At 40.2% G+C, this 22,141-nt stretch overlaps 1 protein-coding gene across 9 annotated transcripts in view; it reads right to left on the bottom strand.

The window, feature by feature from the left end:
* Nucleotides 1-22,141, bottom strand: part of Sufu (SUFU negative regulator of hedgehog signaling) — a 115,403-nt gene that overhangs the window by 69,173 nt on the left and 24,089 nt on the right. For all 9 annotated transcript variants that reach the window (XR_003582000.2, XM_027929965.3, XM_027929961.2 and 6 more), the window contains exon 3: nucleotides 12,057-12,193. Coding sequence is in view for 8 of the 9 variants with exons in the window: in XM_027929965.3 (XP_027785766.1) it covers nucleotides 12,057-12,193 (137 nt within the window). In the remaining variant the exon portion in view is untranslated. The remainder of the gene's footprint in view (nucleotides 1-12,056; nucleotides 12,194-22,141) is intronic.

Raw genomic sequence — 22,141 nt, forward strand, 5'->3', positions numbered from 1 at the left:
TCCCATCCTCCCCCCTCCCCCCTCCCCACCTCTCCCCTCCCCTCCCCTCCTCTCTCTCTACCCCCTCCACTGTATAACCCTGAGGGTCTCCTTCCATTACCATGCAATTTCCCTTCTCTCTCCCTTTCCCTCCCACCTCTCATCCCTGTTAAATGTTAATCTTCTTCTCCTGCTCTTCATCCCTACTCTGTTCTTAGTTACTCTCCTTATATCAAAGAAGACATTTGGCATTTGTTTTTTAGGGATTGGCTAGCTTCACTTAGCATAATCTGCTCTAATGCCATCCATTTCCCTGTAAATTCTATGATTTTGTCATTTTTTAATGCAGAGTAATACTCCATTGTGTATAAATGCCACATTTTTTTTATCCATTCGTCTATTGAAGGGCATCTAGGTTGGTTCCACAGTCTTGCTATTGTGAACTGTGCTGCTATGAACATCGATCGATGTAGCAGTGTCCCTGTAGCATGCTCTTTTTAGGTCTTTAGGGAATAGACCAAGAAGGGGAATAGCTGGGCCAAATGGTGGCTCCATTCCCAGCTTTCCAAGAAATCTCCATACTGCTTTCCAAATTGGCTGCACCAATCTGCAGTCCCACCAGCAATGTACAAGTGTACCCTTTTCCCCACATCCTCGCCAGCACTTGTTGTTGTTTGACTTCCTAATGGCTGCCAATCTTACTGGAGTGAGATGGTATCTTAGGGTGGTTTTGATTTGCATTTCTCTGACAGCTAGAGATGTTGAGCATTTTTTCATGTACTTGTTGATTGACTGTATGTCCTCCTCTGAGAAGTGTCTGTTCAGGTCCTTGGCCCATTTGTTGATTGGGTTGTTTGTTCTCTTATTGTCTAATTTTTTGAGTTCTTTGTATACTCTGGATATTAGGGCTCTATCTGAAGTGTGAGGAGTAAAGATTTGTTCCCAGGGTGTAGGCTCCCTATTTACCTCTCTTATTGTTTCTTTTGCTGAAAAAAAACTTTAGTTTGAGTAAGTCCCATTTGTTGATTCTAGTTATTAACTTTTGTGCTATGGGTGTCCTATTGAGGAATTTGGAGCCCGACCCCACAGACTGTAGATCGTAGCCAACTTTTTCTTCTATCAGACGGCACGTCTCTGATTTGATATCCCATTGGTTTTTTTTTTTTGTTGTTGTTGTTTGTTTTTTAGTTATAGGTGGACAAAATACCTTTATTTTATTTTTATGTGGTGCTGAGGATAGAATCCAGTGCCTCACGCATGCTAGGCAAGCACTCTACCTCTGAGCCATAACCCTGATCCCCTGTGACTTGGTTTTTTAATGTTTTCAGTATTATTTATTTATTTAGGTGATACTGGGAATTCAACCCAGGGGTGGTCTACCACTGAGCTAGGTCCCAGCCTTTTTCATTTTTTAAAAAATGTATTATGTTTTTAAAATATTTATTCTTCAGTTTTTTAGATGGATACAATATCCTTATTTTACATTTAGTGTGGTGCTGAGGATTAAACCCAGTGCCTTGTGCATGCTAGGCGAGCTCTCTACCACTGAGCCACAACCCCAGCCCCCTTTCATTTATTTTTTAAAATTTTGAGTCAAGGTCTTACCCAAGCTGGCTTCAAACTTGTAATTCTCCTGCCTCAGCCTCCCAAGTAGCTGGGATTACAGGTATTTGTCACCATGCTTGGCTTGGATTATTTAAATGTAATTTTTGTAACAACAACAAGAAACAAATAAATTGTTTGGGGAAATAAAAGTGTACCAACCAGATCAGAGGACAACATGTGTGATCTGAGTGTCCAATGAAGAGAGATAAAGGACAAAGACTTCCATTGTTCAGGTCAACACACTGCTTAGTATAAGGAAGATCTGGACATGTCCAGGAAGTTTACAGCATCCTGCCCTAAATCTTCAAATACAAACAGGGCCTATAGGTGCTAGACCCACTGTTCAAGAAGGCAGCAGCCTATCCTAAAAATACTCTGCTGGACCAGCACCCTGTCCCAGGAATGCAGGTCCCATGGAGCAAAGGGGCTAGGCAGCGGAGGGAAGGCCCTCACTGCTGTTTCAGAGTCCATCTGCCATGCATCATCAAAACCACAACCCATCCCCTGACTTTTAATACAAGACTGGCCTAGCTTGCGGTGTAGACTCACTTCAAGGGAACCCAGGCAGAACTATATCTGGCTTGGAGTGCCAGTTGTTTCCCAGTGAGAGAGCCAGGAAGGAAGTAAGCAGACAAACTGATCCCTGCATCTTATCCAAGGCTATCCTGGTAAACACATCTTCCATCTCCCCAGTGTCAATGGACCAGCCTGGGGCTGGTTCTTAGTAATTAGTGTCCCTGTCCTCTGGGAAGTTCTTCAATAATTTCAGTCATAGGTGGGCTGGGTTATGGCTCAGTGGTAGAGTACTTGGCTAGCTAGTACGTGTGAGGAACTGGGTTTGATCCTCAGTACTACATTAATAAATAAATTAATTAAATTAAAAATATTTTTCTTAAAGAGAGAGCGATAGAGGGAGAGAGAGAGAGAATTTTTTAATATTTATTTTCTTTAGTTATCGGCGGACACAACATCTTTGTTTATATGTGGTGCTGAGGATCAAACCCGGGCCGCACGCATGCCAGGCGAGCACGCTACCACTTGAGCCACATCCCCAGCCCATTAAAAATAATTTTTAAAAATTCAGTCATAGTTATTTCTTTGGTTTTTCTTTTCTGACACTAAAAGCATGTGTTATGCAGAAAATGTCAAAATGGCAGGAAGGTACAAAAAGGAAACTATCAATGATTTAATTCTATCCATCATACCAATGAGGACATCTGTGAAAGTCCTCCTCATTGTCTCCTCAAGTCATCCACAGGGTGATGTACATACTGTTATCAGAATTGGGCCTCAACTCTGTACACTGTTGTTATATAATATTTCTTATTTTTCTTCCTTCTTTCTTTTTTTCCCTTCTTTTTGATCTTACTAGGGATTGAACCCGGGACTTTGAATATGCTAGGCAAGCTCTCTATCAATGAACTATGTCCCCACCCTAAGTCTACTTCCTTTTCTCTTCAATATACTTCTTAAGCAGGTATGGTGGCACACACTTAGCAACTTTGGAGGCTGAGGCAGGAGGATCACAAGCTCAAGGCCAGCCTGGGCAACTTAGTGAGATACTGTCTCAAAATAAAAAGGACTAGGTACATACCACAGTAGTACAATATCCCTGAGTTCAATCCCTAGTACCAAAAAATAAAAAAATTTAAAAAGGAGTTCCTTAAGTAACAAGATGAATAATATTAATTAATTCCATGTAGAATGTCAGATGCTATAGTAGAAGCACTACAAATATTACTAACATAGATATTACTACCTGTGTTTCATAGATGAAATAACCATGTCTTGGAGATATTCAATTTTCACCTAAGGTTTCCATAGGTTCCACATGGCCAAACTGAGATTTGGACTCAAGCAGCCTGCCAGTTGGGTTCCTGCTCTCAGCCACACTGATCTCCAGCCCAGAACATTCTACCAGGAACAGTTTGGGCTTTATCTTCTGCAAAGATGTTAGGTCTACTGTCTTTCTACGAAAGAACTCTACAACTTTGCTCCTTAATAATAGAGCATCTCCAGCTGCTCTGTTCTGTTGACCAGTGACCATCACTGCAGCGAGCATGTCTGAAATGCAGGTGCTAGAGACAAAGGGGCTACATTCTGTTGAAAGTCAAACAATTAAGATTCCACAGGTCAGAAGTGAGAGACCTAATCTGAAAGTGCATATCCTAGTTTAATGTGGATATCAAGAAGTCTCCCACTACTAAAGCTCAAAGCATTTCATGCAAGTTTCCAATTAAGACACAAAAGCATGGGCGCCAAAGGAATTTTTCCCAAATCCTGCAGCAACTCAGCAGTATGCCCTCCCTTCCCTAGCCAGCCCACTTTTACCGTGATCCTTGTATCATGGCCCGGCACACAGGACTCAGTCAAAATAACTCCATTCTCAGAAAGATGGTAACCTCTGCACTTGGGTCATTATTCAGAAGTGGAAAACATTTTCCAAGTTAGAAGTTGCCAGACTTTTTGGTAAGTGGCCAGATATCAAATATTTTGGCTTCAAGGGCCATATAGTTCATTCCTTATTCCTCTTCTTTTAAATTAATTAATTTAATTAGTTTTGTGGTGCTAGCGGTTGAATTCAGGGCCTTGCACATGCTAGGCAAATGCCCTACCACTGAGCTACATCTTCAACCCCCCAAGAATGTTTTTTTCATATAGTTCTTGACATAGCCATTCAACTTTATGTGTTGTAGCACAAAAGAAGCCACAGGTAATGTACAATTGGTGTGGCTATGCTCAAATTTTATTTACAAAACTAGGAAGCTATCAGGTTTTGGCCTGTGGGCTACACTTGCCAATCTCTGCTCTCAGGGTAAAAAGTCTTCCCTAAAAATACTCATTATATATGAGCTAAATAACTTAAGTTTTAAGGTACAGGCTTGATTCTCAGGGACTGACCCATTTTTCTTCCATGGGACAGGAATACAATCTTGCAACTATTAATCTAAAAACTTGGTAACATACAGATAAATGAATGGGGTTGTTTTGCCTTAGTTGGTCAGTATTACTAACAGATGAAAGAAAAAATATTTTATAGATCCATAGCAACCAGAAGAGAGGATAAATCAGGCTGAGGGAAAGAAAATGTCAGAAAAATCAAAAAGAGTAAGAAGACAAATGATGTTAATATAACCAGGCAGCTCCATTTGGCTTTGGACACAATACCTTTATTTCACTTGTTTATTTTTGTATGTGGTGCTGAGGATAGAACCCAGGGTCTCACACATGTGAGGCAAGCGCTCTACCGCTGAGCCACAACCCCAGCACCCCTCATTTTGTATTTTATTAAGAGAGAGGGTCTCACTGATTTGCTTGGCACCTCGCAGTTGCTAAGGCTGGCTTTGAACTCAGTGATCCTCCTGTCTCAGCCTCCTGAGCTTCTGGGATTATAGGTGTGCGCCACTGTACCCGGCCCACATGATACTTTTGTACTGGCCAGTGTCCTGACCAACATGCAAGGTTCCTCTGATCCCAGGCAGGGCTAAGACTTTTTAGGTGGGAGTGGTAGATATTGTTTTGCTCATCTGATGGCTATTTCCCTCTGCTTTGATTTGTTTGTGTTGCTATGGCAAAATATCTAAGGATAGGAAACCTACAAAGTAAGGAGGTTTATTTGGCTCATGATTCTGATAGCTGGAGGATCTAAACAACACAGTGCCAACATCCTACTGAGGGGCTCCTGGCTTTGTCACAACATGGTGGAGAAGCAGAAAGGGAACTGGCCTCATGGCCAAGGCACAAGGAAGCCAAGGTGTGGGGTTGACCTCACTTTACAACAGTGTGCTCCTGCAAGAGCTCATTTAGTAGTACCTCAAGAGCTAGAAGTCCTGCCACACAACACCAAAGTTGCCAACCCACACTACTATACTAGGGACCAAGCTTCTTTGCGGGGGACAAATCATATCCAAACCATAGCACCCTCCTGACTAATGGAACTCTGTTTTGTATTTGTGTATTTTCCTGGCTGTCCCCTTTGAGGAACTAGGCCTATTTCTAACCAAAAGGGCTTGATCTGTTTTCTTGATATAATTCTGGCAATTGGGATGCAAGGGGATATCAGTGAGAGAAGTTACAGCATGTTTTGATTGAGCTTTCATTTGAGTGTCACAAGATAGACATGAGAGAGCTTACTGCTTATAGACTCTGTCAAATATGATTCCAGGATGCCAGGAAACATGACATCCATCATTTGAATATGAGAGAACCAGTTTAAAAAGACAAGTCAAAGTGCTAAGGAAGGCACAGTATAAAATTAAAAAGAACTAGATCCCTGACCATATAATTGAAGAGATGACACCAGCACTGGAATGTCCTTTTTCAGATGATTTGTTATACATGATAAGTTCCCTAATTGTGGGCTGGGGTTGTGGATCAGTGGTAGAGCACTTGCCTTGCATGTGTGAGGCACTGGGTTCAATTCTCAGTACCACATATAAATAAATAATTAAAATAAAGGTCCATCAACAACTCAAAAAAAAATTTCCCATATTGTTATGCTACGTCATTCAGTCAGGATGTCCTATTACTTGTAGTCAAAACCACTCCAATAGACACAAGAAGATAGAACAAAAACAAAGGTACCCGTTTTATCTACACCTTCTCTAAAGATCTGGCTTCCAAATGTGACTGCACACCACCACTGGTGAGGTAAGAGATGTTCCTATAACCCTGTGGAGCAAATGATTTTGCTACCAAAAGGCACACATATTCTTTTTCTACCAGTAGTTACCTATTGCCTTAGGGGACTTCCCTCCTACTCCATATAATTGGAAATGAGGAGGGGAGGACTTTAAACATAAGTCCTAATGTTCCAATGGATCACTGCCTTCAATAAAGGTGGTCAAATGACCCAGATCGAACTAATATAAGTCCTTCCCTGGGACTGATATAGGAGAGCTGGAAGAAAATGGTCTTTGGCCTGCTGGGCTACAAATGGAGAGAACCTTAAACTAGAAATGCTGGTATTCATTTGTCCTGGCACAAGAGAGAGCCAGTCTGCAGTACAAGACCAACATAGAGAGGCCTGCAGGCACTGAAGAAACAGATCAAGCCATACCTGAACCTCTGAATGTCCCAGATACCTGAGCCAATAAAGTCTGTTATTATTTAGCATAGTTTAAATTGGGTTTCTGTCATTTTCTTATAATTAGAAGTACCCAATTAAAATAATATAGCCTATCCCCACATCTGGAAGTCTTCACCACCTCTGGATAATCTTCTTTCCTGGGTTTTTCTTATTTCTACTTTATTTTCTTTCCAGCTTAGCTTCCCTCCTCTCAGTAAACCTGCCAAAGGGTAACTGGCCTCCAGTAGGTCAGGACTGTTATAGGACTCCTCGAATCATTCTTCAGAGCAAGCTTCAGAGATTGCCTCACATAGCCCCATAACTGGGCATGGGTATCACCACTCCACTCCATACCCGCCAGGGTCTCATCATTCTTCTTTCCTTGGCCTGCCTCGGCCTTAATGCTATTTCCAAGCCCAGATGGCAAAACTGTGGATGAGTTTTGGATCTGGAAAAGCAGGTCTCAATATTCCACTGACTTAATTATACTGCACAGCATGTCCTCACATGCAGGTGGATGGGTGGATGGAGAGCTCCACATAAAGTTACAGGGTTTAGGGTGAATGGCACAAGCAACATAAAGACATCAGACAGATTGAGGGTGCCATTTACACATGTAGGTATATCTGTGTACACATCAAGCACAAAATACATGTTTTGTACAATATATGTATCCTTGTAGAGTGTAACCAGGCAGGGGTGAGCAATGCCTCCAAGTCACAGGTAGGTTCTCTTCAGTATTAGTAGAGCATGCTCTGCTCTGAGAAAACTTGATAGGCTTAAACCCAATCTTATAAAATATGTGCAATAAGGAGCAATTATTCACGCTATCAAAAGATTCTTCACCTTATTAAAGGATTTACATTAAGGTCCCATCAAACTACAAGGACTCCACTGCATATAGAATGTCAAAGACTGCCTAAGACTTCTGAGGCAACTATATAAACCAACTACATAAAATCAAGGAGCCACATCTGAACTGAAATTTGTTCGATGGTTTGTGCTAAATAAAACAAGTTGAGGCTGGGGATGTGGCTCAAGCGGTAGTGCACTCACCTGGCATGCGTGGGGTGCTGGTTTCGATCCTCAGCACCACGTAATAATAAAATAAAGATGTTGTGTCCACCGAAAATTAAGAAATAAATATTTTTTAAAAATTCTCTCTCTCTCTTAAAAAGAAAAAAAAAAAGTCATTTGATTTGTATCACTAGTACCAGTTTTCTGTATAGGAGCAAAATAATGGCACCATATCAATTAAAGCAGGTATCTGATTCAGGGACAAAAAGGCACATCCTAATAAGGGTTTTGCTGTTTAATAGGGTCTTTACTATCACTGTCAAAAACAAAACAAAACAAAAAAAACAAGCTATCCTCCTTGATTCATACATGTTTTAAAGACTGAATAATAATAAATGCAGGTAATACTTATATAATACTGTTAATCAGGCACTGTTCTAAGTGAGTCATTTCATCCTCTTAATGACTTTCATGTGCAGTTACTATTATTATCTGGGCTTTATAAATGAGTAAATGGAACTTAAATGATGTCCAAGGTCAGGAGGCTTTAACTGCCAAGGTCAGGAGGCTTTAACTGGCAGAGCTAAGGTGAAGGCAGGCAGTCTTGGTCCAGGGGTTATACTCACCATTTTTCTTTTCTTTTTTTAATTAAGGGGCTATACTCTTAAATCACCTTCCTAAGCTGCCCCTTGATATGGCAAGCATGTGCAGAAGGGAGAATCTCACATGGAAGAGGAGTAGAGATGGGGCCTACTTAGGTTATTAGCAACAAGTTCAAGCAAGTGGTGCTGAGGACCTACACAATGCAATGAAATAGGATAAAAAATAAAGAAAGGGGTTTGGGGATATAGTTCAGGGGTAGAGTGCTTGCCTAGCACATGCAAGGCCCTGGGTGCAATCCCCAGTACAATTAAAAAAAAGAAAGAAAGAAAGAAAATTCCTTTATATATAACTATAATGCATCAATTAAAAAATAAGTGACTTGGGAGGCTGAGGTAGGAAGTCACGAGTTCAAAGCCAGCTTCAGCAACTTAGTGAGGCACTAAGCAACTCAGCAAAACCCTGTCTCTAAATGAAATATAAATAAGGAATGCAGATGTGGCTCAGTGGTTAAATCCCTGGGTTCAATCCCTGTTATAGATAGATGGATCGATAAATGGATGGAAGACCACTAGAGTTGAGGAAGGGGATCAGGAGGAGGGATGAGAGGTGGCTGGCACTGGGGATTGAAGTGGGGAAAACTATGCTATATGCATTTATGAATATATCAAAATGAACTCTGCTATTATGCATAACTATAATACACTAAAAATATTTAAAAATTTAAAAAAGAGGATGATGCTGTTGGAAGTTAGGCTAGAGGAAGGGTAGTCACGCAAAGGAGGTTTCTGAAGAATTCATCTATTTCTTGATTTGGGTATTATTAAGTCTGTGAAAAATCAAAGTGCACAGTTACATGTGTTCTGTTTATACACATATTTTCATGAATAAAAAGCTAAAAGATGCTGGGTATGGTGGTAATGCCTGTACTCCCAGGGGCTTGGGAGGCTAAAGCAGGAGGATCTCAAGTTCAAAGCCAGCCCTAGCAACTCAGCAAGACCCTGCCTCTAAATAAAATATAAAATAGGGCTAGAATGTGGCTCAGTAGTTAAATGCCCCTGGCCTGGGTTCAATCCCTGGTACCAAAAAAAAAAAAAAAAGCTAAAAGATGATACGGTACATGCCTGTAATTCCAGCTACCTGAGAGGCTGAGGAAGGAGGATTATTAGAAGTCTGAGTCTAGCCAAGGCAACTTGCAAGACCGTATCCAGAATAAAATAAAATGATCTGGAAATGTAGCTCAGTGGTGGAATGCTTGCCCAGCCTGTGTAAGGTGTTGGGTTCAATGCCCAATACCACACATACTCAAAAAAGCTAAAAGATGAAAAGATGGATTTTGGAACTATTATAAATGTTTTTTGTCTTCCTATATACTCCGAATGTTCTAGAATGTCATTATATTAAGCCTTAGCAGCATGTCACTAAGTAAGGCATCATGGAACACACAGGCCATGTGATTTAGTAGCAATTATTCATGTGAACAATTCTCAAATCTCTTATTGTGCGGCCTGAGAGATGCAGTTAACCAGACGTCAGCTGAGACACTGGCAATATACCATCATGGTAAAATAGGTTCCACTAAAAGTACACTAACTGGATTCAAATTCTGCCATTGCCCCAGGGATTGAACCCAGGGGCGCTAAATCACTGAGGCACATCCCCATCCCTTTTTATTTTTGATTTTTGAGACAGGGTTTCACCCGGTTGCTTATAGACACGCTAAATTGCTGGCTTTGAACTTGCGATCCTCCTGCTTCAGCCTCCCAAGCTACTGGGATTACAGGTGTGTGACATAACGCCCAGCTAGATGTGTGATCTTAAATGTGCTACTTAACTCTCTGCAACTGTAAAACTGGTGTAACAGTACCTAACTCACAGAACTTGTCTGCATATTAAGGAAGCACTGATGGTCATGCTTGGCTGTGAAGTTGTACAGGATACTCTAGTAAACATTAGCTCTTTTCCTCATCAACATTTAGGTCCTTAGCCATGGACTCCCACCTTAAAGTCAGTTATCTTTTACTTTTCTTTATCATTTTGCTAGTATCTAAATAATTTACTATTATTCCCTGCCATGTTCCAAAAATAATTTAAAGTAGATTCATCTATTTTTCTAAATGGTACAATCAGATCACAGGAAATCTGAAAAACAGAAGTAATGTACTTTTAAGAGTGTAGTCAGCCTGCCCTGAAGGGGCCTAACATGATCTGCTGCAACCTACAGTGGTCACATTAGAATGCTTTAAGATGGATTATTGATGCAGAAGGGACTCAGAGTGCACACTAGTCAACACACAGTCACAACAAGAAACAGTCACAACTTCTGTGTGTTCAGTTTTTGTTTTTGGCAGTACTGGGGATTGAACTCAGGGCTTTGTACTTGCAAGGCAAATGCTCTACCACTGAACTATGACCGCAGCCCACAGCCACAATTTTACCATGAAAATTTCCAATCCCGTGGAAGTGTTAGTACAGTACAATGAATACTCAATTACCCTCCACCTAGTCTCACCAGCTGTTAACATTTTACCCCATTTGCTTTCTCTTCTCTTCCCACACATATCTTATTTATTTTGATGAATCATTTGACAATTAAGCTGCACACAGCATGCCATTTTATCCATAAATCCGCCTTTATCTCCCAAGAAGAACATTATTCTATGTTACCATAATGATATAATCACATCCAAGTAAGTTCACAGAACTATAATACTATTTTCCCATATATTAATAGATAATAGTATTAATATATAATATTGTTACTTCATATAGTCTATATTCATATTTTTCCAATTGTCTAAATGACTTTTTTTTCCTAATTCAGGATCCAATCAAAGATCATAGTGCATTAAACTGTCACATTTACAATCCATTCCCCTTGTGTTGAAGGCTGCTTACCAAAACAAAGAAACAAAAGCTGAGGTCATAGCCAGGTGAGGTGGCACTCGCCTAAAATCCCAGTGGCTCTGGAGACTAAGGCAGGAGGATCGCAAGTTCAAAGCCAGCCTCAGCAACTTACTGAGGCACTAAGCAACTCAGCAAGACCTTGTCTCTAAATAAAATATAAAAAGGGGCTGGGGATGCAGCTCAATGCTTAAGTGCCCCTGGGTTCAATTCCACCACCCTCCCAACCCAAAATAAAAAGAATGAAAGAAAAAGAAAAACACCTGAGGTCATGGGGGAAGTGCTCCAGAGCAATTCATCACCCATACAGAAACATCAGATGATACGAAGCCTCCAGGACATTTCACTCCAACCTTTCACCCCAGCGGAGGATAGAGGCAGTCTGAGCCAAGTAAGACTAAGACCCTCAGTACAAGGTACCCACTTCAGGGTGCATATCAGCAGTCTTCAGCTCTCCTCTGGAGGGCCTGTGAAATATCTGAATTAAAAAATATTTGACCATTTAGGCCTTCCCCGATTCTAGCTTCCCCTTCACCCTGTGAGGGAGAAAGCTCCTGGCCCTTCTCTTTCTCCCTCTGTCCCATTTCCTACTATTAACTGAGCCTGAGCCAAGATTAGCATGGTCCTTGTAGTTCCAGAAACAGAGACAGCTAGACCACTGGGAGCAGGGAGCAGGAACCAGGCTAATTATGGCAGACTACAACAAGGGCAGGGTGATAAAGACAGTGGCAGGAGGGCTTAGGGATATAACCCTCTCTGCTATGGCCCAGGTAGCTTTCTACCCAGGAAAGGACTCCACAGACATCAAAATATGCCTGTAAGTTCCCAAAGCTGACCAGGCTCACGGCAGGACCAGCACCCCAACCATCCCCTGGACTCTTACCTGACTGGAACACGTATCGGGCCAGGCCCTGCATTAGCTCTGCTGGCCATGTTGGTGGGGCAGACTCCCCAGTTTCTCTCTTTAGGCGAAATGTTAACTCAAAGCCAAAACCACTAGGTCCATCTGTTCCAGTAAATCTGAAAAGAATAAAAAGCAAATGTTTTAAGTTCAACTACCTTAGGAAAAACATTGTTTGAAAGTCTAACCAAAGCTCCCTGCTTTGTTTGGTGGCCTCAGCATACAAACCTTTTATTCAGGGGAATTTTCCAGGGTATGAGCCCTGGGGGAAGAAGGACCTCGGGACCTCAAAAGGCTTTAAGGAACCAGAATTCTTGCCTTACCCTCCTGCTAGCTGTGGACACATGTATAAGACCTGAGCCTAGCCAAACTTCCTTCCCTGCTGGCACTGTGAATTATGAATTCCAGATTTTGTGGCTCTAGAACAATCCTTTTTGTATGACTAAGGCATCATTACTGAAAAGCTTCCTCATCATGCTCCTTACTCCTTCAAGCTGCTAATGAGCACCCACACTTAGTTTGCTAAGGATATGTGTCCTGTGAAAGGCTGTGTGCTCTGTGAGGATAAGACCCTAGGTTCATTCTACCCCATAGGGTACATCCTTGGCTGCACTGGCTGGCCTCCAAAGTCAACACTGTAGATTGGTCCCCAAGTAGATTCCAAACACGGGGCGGCCCTCTTCTTCCTGAAACCTAGCACCCAACGTGCCTGCATCAGTCAACACTGCTCCTCTGGAAACCACAAGCACTCTTGAATCATTGGAACCTGAAACATTACAGTTTGCCTCCCTTCCCATCTCTAGGTGACCCTGAATGATGAGGAATACTGGTTCTGTAACCATGATTCCTTCCTGTGGCAATAAGACAAGGTCAGAATGCTGGCCTTACGGTCTGCTAGGAAATGCTCAGGAGTTCTGAGTCTCAGGGAAGTCCCTGAAATAGACTGCTGCCAGAGAGAGCAATGATGTGGGTTAGAGAGTAGAGCCTGGTTAGTCGATTCCATACCTCCTCAGGTGAGAGAGGCATACAGGCAGGAATTCTTGAGAGCTCTGAGGCTTGCCAGCACAGGAAGGGTTAACAGTTATAATATGTACATGATATAATTTTCAGTAATTATATCTTGTACAAACTCGAGCTACAATGACTATACACATGTAAACTCCCCAGCATACAAATACAAACCATAAACTAAGATGACAGACAATATCTTGCTAGCCAAGCTTCTGGAACAGGCAATCAAAGGGAATATTCTCAAGGGATGATGATACAGTCAATGCCCAACCCTGGAATTCCTTGTAGCATTTTTTCTTCATCAACAACCCCAAGAGGCCAGGGAGAAAGACTGGAGAGAAACAAACAGAGTCCAATGTCTGAAGCTGATATTAGTCCTAGCCTTGGCTTTGGGTGCTTGGAGGAACTTGGCTCTCTAGCACCATGGGGAGAAGTCACCTCTGAGAAGCTAAATTCAATTTCTTTTGGATTGAAAATAAATTCTTAGATGGTTAAGCCCAACTATATTTTAAGGAAGTATCAATAGTCTGCATTTTCTCCAATTATTTAGCTATGTGGGAAGCAGACTCCATTTGGAGAGTACACATGTAGAATTTTGGAGATCGGCTAGGAAAGATGCTTAAAAGTGACACTATTTAAGCTATTTTATTTCCTTGCTGAATCACCCTGTTGGGGTCAATTCAATGAAGAGAAGCTGAGAGAACAGCTAGGCAAACAGGTTGCAAAAGCTGCCTCCCTGGGACTGCAATTTTGAAGAGGTGAAAACACATAGGTAATCCAAGACTGACTCTGAAATTCTGCAAAAGGAGATAGGTCACTAGGGCAAAAGGAAGATTTTTTAAGCAGTCACCAATTAGAGGCAGCTTTGTAAAATGTATTAGACCATTATTCCAAGGCTTTCATCTTGGTCCAAGGAAAATACATGATTTCTAACCACAAAAACTTGAAAAACAAACTAAAAGGAACATGTTCATCTTGGCTGCACAATGGGGAGAACACTGAGATGGAGATCCATGTCCACATAGAATCACTTTACTAAGGAGGGCTGTGTGCACACACATATGGATGTGCATCTGCGCACACGCATGTGTACACCATCTGTCTCCACACAGGGTGCTTTCTGGGCCAGCTCTGTGGTGGGCAGGCCAGTCCTCATTTGGCTATAGAGAGGGCCAGGCCTGGCCAGATGGTCTCCACCTGCATTTGATTACCACCCACTAGGCTGACTGGACACAGCCTCTACACTCTGAAACACGAGTTTCAGGATAATCTCATAACCTGGGCCTGTCAGAAAGTCTCTTTTTCAAAGCAGGCTGCTCAGGCAATAGTCAAGTGACAAGGTCATTTAGTATTTAAAGTCTCCTGGAGGGACCTGGCTTGGTCTGCATTTCCTCACATGAGGGCTGCTCCTGCCAAAGTGGTTTTGTCTGACCAGTGAATGAATCCCCTCCAAGGGAGCAGCTGTCTCTCATGTCTTCTGAGAGAGGAAGGCATGAAAGGAAATTGGCATGTGCTGTAGAAGGTGGGATCTGGGTCAGTGCAAAGAATTTTTCCAACATAGAAGGCTGCTAAAATACTGGCTAGTATAAATGGGGGTCAATAAAAATTTCTTCCTGTAGGGATTTTAAAAGAAATGAGTAAAAGATTCTCCCCAGTCTGGTAGGGTCAGGGTGAGGGTTCTGTCTTATTGCAGAAGGATGAATGAGATGGGCCCTCAAGACTGTTTCAGCTCAAGAATCCCTAATCCCACTCACTGGAGTATCCCAGGGAGAAGCTGGACAGCAGCTGGCAAGCCAACACAATGGCTGTATCAGCCTCATGGTAACATCAAACCTGCCAATTGAACACATGCCTTGAATCCTACACACACAGATGCCTGACCATCAGAGCTTTCCCAAAGGCCTCTCCTAAATCATCTCAACTAAGGAGGTATCAATTAATCTAAGAGGTCAAAATGACTTCAGGCAGGAGGCAAACAGAAAACTAGGTAAGACTCTCTAGAGGAATTACACAGCTCAGGACACAGAAAGAGCCAATCTGAAAGCTAGCATCTAATGCTTGACATCACTAGTCATTAGGGAAATGCGAATCAAAACCTCAGTGAGCCATGCATGGTGGCATTACCCAGCTACACAGGAGGATCAGAACTTTAAGGCCAGCCTGGACACCTTAGAAGACCCTGTCTTGAAATAAAATTAAAAGGGCTGGGGATGAAGCTTAGTGGTAGAGTGCTTGCCTAGCATGCTCTGGTTTCAATTCCCAATACTACAAAAATAAAATAAAACAACAACAACAAAAACACCATCTCAGTGAGATAACATTCCATAGCCTCCAGGAGGGCTAAAATAAGACAGAAAATAACAAGTGTTGACAGGAATGAGGAGAAATCAGAACATTCTTGCACTGCTAATGGAGGATGTTAAATGGTAAAGTTGCTCTGGAAAACAGTTCGGCAGTTCCTGAAAGGGTTAAAACAGTTTACCACATGACACAGAGTTCCACTTTTAAGAAGATACCCAAAAGAACCGAAAACGTGCTCACACAAAAACCTGTGCACCAACGTTCATAGTAGCCTTATTCATAATAGCTAAAAAGTGGAAACAACCCATCAGTTGCAGAATAAACAAAATATGGAATATCTGTAAAATGATACACATGAAACATTATTTGGCAATAAAAATGAATGGTGTATGGGCTGGGATTGTGGCTCAGCGGTAGAGCGCTCGCCTAGCACGGGCGGGACCTGGGTTCGATTCTCAGCACCACAAAAAAAATAAAGGCATTGTGTTGTGTCCATCTACAAAAAAGATTCATTCTCTCTCTCTCAAAAAAAAAAAAAAAAAAAAAAAAAAAGAATGGTGTATACATACTTACTACAACATAGATAAACCCTGAAAATATTATGCTAAGTGAAAGAAGCCAGACACAAAAGATCACTTATGTGATTCCATTTACAGGAAGTGTCCACAATGAACAAATTTATAGACACAAAAAGTAGATCAGTGGTTGCCAGGAGGGGCTGGGATGAAGAGGGAATGGGGAGTGATTTTGCTAAAGGGTACAGAATTTCTTTGGGGTATGATAGAAATGTTCTAAAATTTAACAATTTACAACCTTGTGAATATATTAAAAAAACAACTGAATCATATGTACACTTTAAGGGGGTAAATTTCAAGGTATTAAAAAAAAAAAACCAGTTCAGGTACACCTAAATGCTAGAGAAGGCAAGGCCAACCATGCCAAATTAACCAGGTCTTTACCTACCTCTATGTATTAATAACCACTACAATTTACTTAATACTGAAGTTTGAGGCCTTTGAATAAACCACTTTTCCTATGTTTTATCATTTATACAGCTCAGCCACTGTGATCCTCATTTAAGAAAGATGAGAAATATTGAGGGAAATATTTCAGTAATATTCCATAAGCCACAGAGCAAGATTTTAATCTCTGTGCCTCAGTTTCCTCATCTATAAAATGGGGATAATAACAATAACTACTTCACAAAGTTGTTTCAAGGATTACATGGTTAGGAAATTACACTGTAAACATTGTGTGACTTCAATTTTACTAGGTGAAAGGAAGCAAGTCACAAAACACCTGTATTGTATGATTCCATTGATATTATATGACAAATACTATGATTTTTAATACGTAACTTATATTTGTTAAACATCCAAAATAGGCAAATTTATAGGAGAAAATATTATGGTGCTTGTCCAGGGCTGAGAGACTGAGGGTGAATGGGGTGTGACTATTAATGGACACAGAGTTTCTTTTAAGAGTACTGAAAAGAATGTGTAGGAGGGTACTAGGGGTCAAATTTGGGGGCATTTACCATTGACCTACATTTACCATTGACGTAATCATAGGTTATGTGGTGAGCAGTGGACTCAGGATGAAGGGATGCAGAATAGCTAGAAGACGGTGAGGCCTCCTTGTCATTTCTCATCCACAGCAGAGTCCACCTTTCATGAATATGTTGCTTAATGGCTTAGGTGTCTCCTGGGCTTTTTGTATATGTTTCATGACCAACTACTCACCCCATAAAAGGACATTCCCAGTCCTTGTTTTCTTTTTTGGTACCTGGGATTGAACCCGGGGTGCTTAACCACTGTACAATATCTCCAGCTCTTTTTTATATTTTATTTCAAAACAGGGTCTCACTAAGTTACTTAGGACCTTACTAAGTTGCTGAGGTGGTCTCAAACTTGTGATCCTCCTGTCTCAGCCTCCCAAGTTGCTGGGATTATAGATGTGTACCACCACACAGATTCCCCCAGTCCTGTTGTGTGTGTGAGGGGGGTTACTGAGGATTGAACTCAGGGGCACTCAAATACTGAGCCACATCCCCAGGATCTTTTTTGTATTTTATTTAGAGACAGGGTCTCACTGAGCTGCTTAGCTCCTCGCTTTTGCTGAGGCTGGCTTTGAACTCACAATTCTCCTGCTCAGCCTCCCTAAACCACTGGGATTACAAGCGTGCGCCACCTTGCCTGACTCCCCAGTCCTTTCTAATTTTTTTTTCTTTGAGACAGAGTCTCATTAAGTTGTCAAGGCTAGCCTGGAACTTGATATCCTCTTGCCTTACCCTTCTACAGGAGTACACCATTGGGCCCATCTTGAAAAAGGCCTTAAATTGGATGGTATGGGAGATTAATTACATAACTAAAAACCACTAAACTGTATACTTTAAATGAATGAACTGGCGGGGCATGGGGGTGCATGCCTGTAATCCCAGTGGCTTGTGAGGCTGAAGCAGGAGGATCAAATCAGTGAGACCCTGTCTCTAAATAAAATACAAAATGGGGCTGGGGATGTGGCTCAGTGGTTGAGTGTCCCTAAGTTCAATCCCCAGTAACAACAAAAAAAAGAGAATTAACTGTATAGTATATGAATTGTATCTCAATAAATTTATTATATTTTTAATTTAGAAAAAAACAAAAACCTAGTCTACAGAAAAAAGCTCACAAACTGTAGACATAGACATATATGCATCATAATAATGTTTCAGTCACTGTAGACCAAATATATAATCATCTTATGATGGTCTCATAAGAATATAATGGAGCTGAGGGGCTGGGGTTGTGGCTCAGTGGTAGAGTGCTTGTCTAGCATGCGTGAGGCACTGGGTTCGATCCCCAGCACCACATAAAAGTAAACAAACAAAATAAAGGTATTGTGTCCATCTACAACTAAATATATATATAATTTTTAAAAAAGAATATAATGGAGCTGAAAAATTTCTATTGGCTAGAGACACTCAGCTATTATAATATCACAGAACAATACTTTACTCATATATTTGTGGTGATGCAACACTGCCAAATCATATAAAAGCATAACATATACAATTATGTACAGCACTTGGTAATTTTGGGGGAAGGTACTAGGGACTGAACTCAGGGGGTGCTTTATCAGAGCTACATCCCCAGTCCTTTTTTATTTTAAAATAGGGTTTCAGATGGACATGGTAGTAAAAGATATGGAGATAAAAGACAGTAAGAATAATAATTCTGATCCTGTGCAGGCCTAGGCTAATGTGTTATGTCTTAATTTTTAGCAAATTTTTTTTTTTTTAATTCTTTGGGGCTGGGGGTTGAACCCAGGGTCTCATGTATGCTAAACACTGCACTACACACCCAGTTCCAACAAAATAGTTGAACATTTAAATTTTTTCATTAAAAAAAAGTTTACAGGGGTTGGGGTTGTGGCTCAGCGGTAGAGCACTTGTCTAGCATGTGTGAGGCACTACGTTTGATTCTAAGCACCGCATATAATAAATGATATATATAATAAATAATACATAATAAATATAGCCCATTGACAACTAAGAAAATATTTTTAAAAAAGGTTTACAGAACAAGGATATAATGAGAGTAAATATTTCTGTAGTTGTAAAAGTCAATGTTTAAAAAAATTAAAAAGTTTATAAAGCAAAAAAGTAACAGTAAACTACAATTTCTTACGGAAGAAAGAAAAAGATTTTCATAAGTTCAGTGTAGTCGAAGTATTTAGTGTTTATAAAGTCTACAGTAGTGAAAATAATGTCCTAGGTCTTCACATTCACTTACCACTTATTTACTAACTTCCAGTCCTGCAAACTCCAATCATTGCATGTACCCTATACAGGTATGTCATTTGTTATCTTTTATACTGTTATTTTACTGTACATTCTGTTTATACACACAAATACAATTGTGTTACAATTGCCTACAGCATTCAGTACAATAACACCCTATATAGTTTTATAGCCCAGGAGCAATAGGCTATATAATATAGCCTTGGTGTGTAGTAGGCCTACTAAGTGTGCAGTAGAGTTGTGTAAATACACTGTATGATGTTCACACAACAACAAAATGGATTAAAGGTGCATTTCTCAGAATGTATTCCTGTTAAGCAAATATATAACTCTATAAGTCTCTTAAGTCCATGACAAGATGTTTTATTTCATTCATAATAACAGAAATGCAAATTAAGCATATTAAGATAACTATGAGATTGTTCTCATCTATCAGATTGGCAAAAATTAAGAAGTACGGTTTCACATTCTGTTGGTGAGATTGTAGAGAAAGAGGAATTCTCATATGTTCTTGTAAAGAAATAAATTAGTACCCAAACTTTATAGAGAGGAATTTAACAATACTTATCAAAACTATATGTTTATCACCTCTAAGAATTTGTAATTGCAAAATACTGGAAACCACGAAAATGTGATATAAGACAATGTGATTCAAAGACTACTATACAGCTGTAAGAAAGAGTGAAAAACTCTATAAGCTGATGTGGACACTGTTAAGTAAAAAAGCAAAAGAATTCTACAGTATGCTTTTGAGGAAGAAAGAAGGGAAGATAGAAAAATTACACATATATGAGTGTATTTATGCAAAAAGTTACACAGCAAGGAAAAATGGGAAACTGAGATGGGTTGCCTATATATAGTAGATGGGAACCCAACATAAAGGACTGCAGGATATTATATGACATTTTTCTGAATATACCTTTTTGTATAGTTCTCACTTTGGGATCCATGCTAACATTTTCACATACTCAAATAAAATAGAATCGATGAGGACAGAGGAAAATGCTAAAATGCAATTTGAAAAAAAATTATTTAGCTTATTTTATTTGACTGTGGTTAAATAAACAATATGACCATACTAAAGATGGAAAATAAAGGGGGCGGGGAGTTACTCAAATAACTTTTGTAGCTTTTTGCCAAAGGCTGTATCTTCAGGCTAAAGACAAAAAGAGCTGTAAACAAATACTAAACTCTAGATAGTTGGTTTACTTTTGCACTAGTATGGGTTAATTCTGAAGCTACACTATGTGTAAATGTATTGTGTATAATGAGAGTTGGGTTTCTCTGTCAGAGAAATTAAAAATTGGTAAATAGCCAGTCACAGTGGCCTATGCCTATAATCCCAGTGACTTTGGAGGCCAAGGCAGGAGGGTGGCAAGTTTGAGGCCGCTTCAGCAAATTAGCAAGACCCTGTCTCACAAGTTTTTCTTTTAAATTAGTAAATATATATCAATCAGAAATATGTTAACAACAACAACAGCAAAAATGCAGGCTAGAATTAACTCCCCAGGTATAGTTTTGAAACTGAAGGAATCAGTATGAATTCATAGTATTTAATAGAGACAAAGATAAAACAGAAGAGAATGTACTTGTTTGTATATGTGAGTACAAGAGAAAGGTATATGGCAACTCTGTACCTTCTGCTTAATTTTGCTGAACACCTAAAACAGTTCTAAAAATAGTCTTAAGGAAAGAGCCACAAAAGGGGCTGGAGTTGTAGCTTAGTGGTAGAGCGCTTGCCTAGCACAGTGAGGCACTGGGTTCAATCTTCAGCATCACTTAAAGTAAAAGCATTGTGCCCATATATGACTAAGAAAAAAATTTTTAAAAAGCCACAAAAGATGATATGTGCCTGTGATCCCCGTATATGGAACACGGTAGGTATAATTTAAGTGCAAGCTATTGCTAGCTATTATTTATAGTAGTTGCTCCCAGTTCTGAAAATTCATCCTAAGGGAATACTCTCATATTTGGAAAAAGCCTTTGGCATAAACATATTCAGCAGCATTTATAAGAGTAAAAAGAATTTAAAAACACTCTAAATGTCCTAAAATAGGGGAATTATATAAATTCTGGTATGTTGTATGGTAGGGCATTACAGTCATTAAAAACCAGAGCTTGGGCTGGGATTGCAGATCAGTGGTAGAGCTGTGTGAGGCACTGGGTTCAATCCTCAGAACCACATAAAAATAAACAAACAAATAAATAAAAGTTTTGTGACCATCTACAATTTAAAAAAAAAAAAAAAAAAAAAAACAGGGCTAGCAAGAAAGCAGGGACTGCTCTGTGAGCTTTGAGAGGCGAAGAACTCTCTCTGCCTCTACCTGGTAAGCTTACATCTGAACCCTAGTGTAGAGTCTCTATTGTAAATAACTCCTTTTCAAATGGTCATGAAATTAGAGCCCTTGCACATTACGGGTAGAACTGTAAAAGGATGCAGCTGCTGTGGAAAACAGTGAGGTAGGTTCCTCACAAAATTAAACAAAAAATCACCATGTGATCTAGCAATTCTACCTCTGGGTTTCTGCTGGTACACCCAAAGCACTGCAAGCAGGGCTTGGTACACCTGTTTCACAGCAGCAAAAAAGCTAAAAGCAACTTAGCTAAGAACCTATTAATAGATAAGTGGATTATAAAAACAACAGAGTATTATTCAGCCTTTTAAAAAAGTAAGAATATTCTGGCACACACAACATGGGTAAACCCTGAAGACACCATGCTAAGTGAAATAAACCAGATACAAAGGACAAATACTATACAATTTGCTTATGCAAGGTACTCAAGAGTAGTCAAATACAAAGAGACAGAAAATAGCCAGTGGTTCCCAGGATGGAGGAAAGCAGGCAATGGGAAGTTATTATTATTTAATGGGTACAAAGTTTCAGTTTAGGAAGATATAAAAGTTCCAAAAATGAATGGTGATGAGGTTAGCTATATTTAATTCCACTCAACAATACACTAAAAATGGTGAAAA

The sequence above is a fragment of the Marmota flaviventris genome, chromosome 4, assembly GCF_047511675.1.
Source record: "Marmota flaviventris isolate mMarFla1 chromosome 4, mMarFla1.hap1, whole genome shotgun sequence".
NCBI classification, from domain to species: Eukaryota; Metazoa; Chordata; class Mammalia; order Rodentia; family Sciuridae; genus Marmota; species Marmota flaviventris.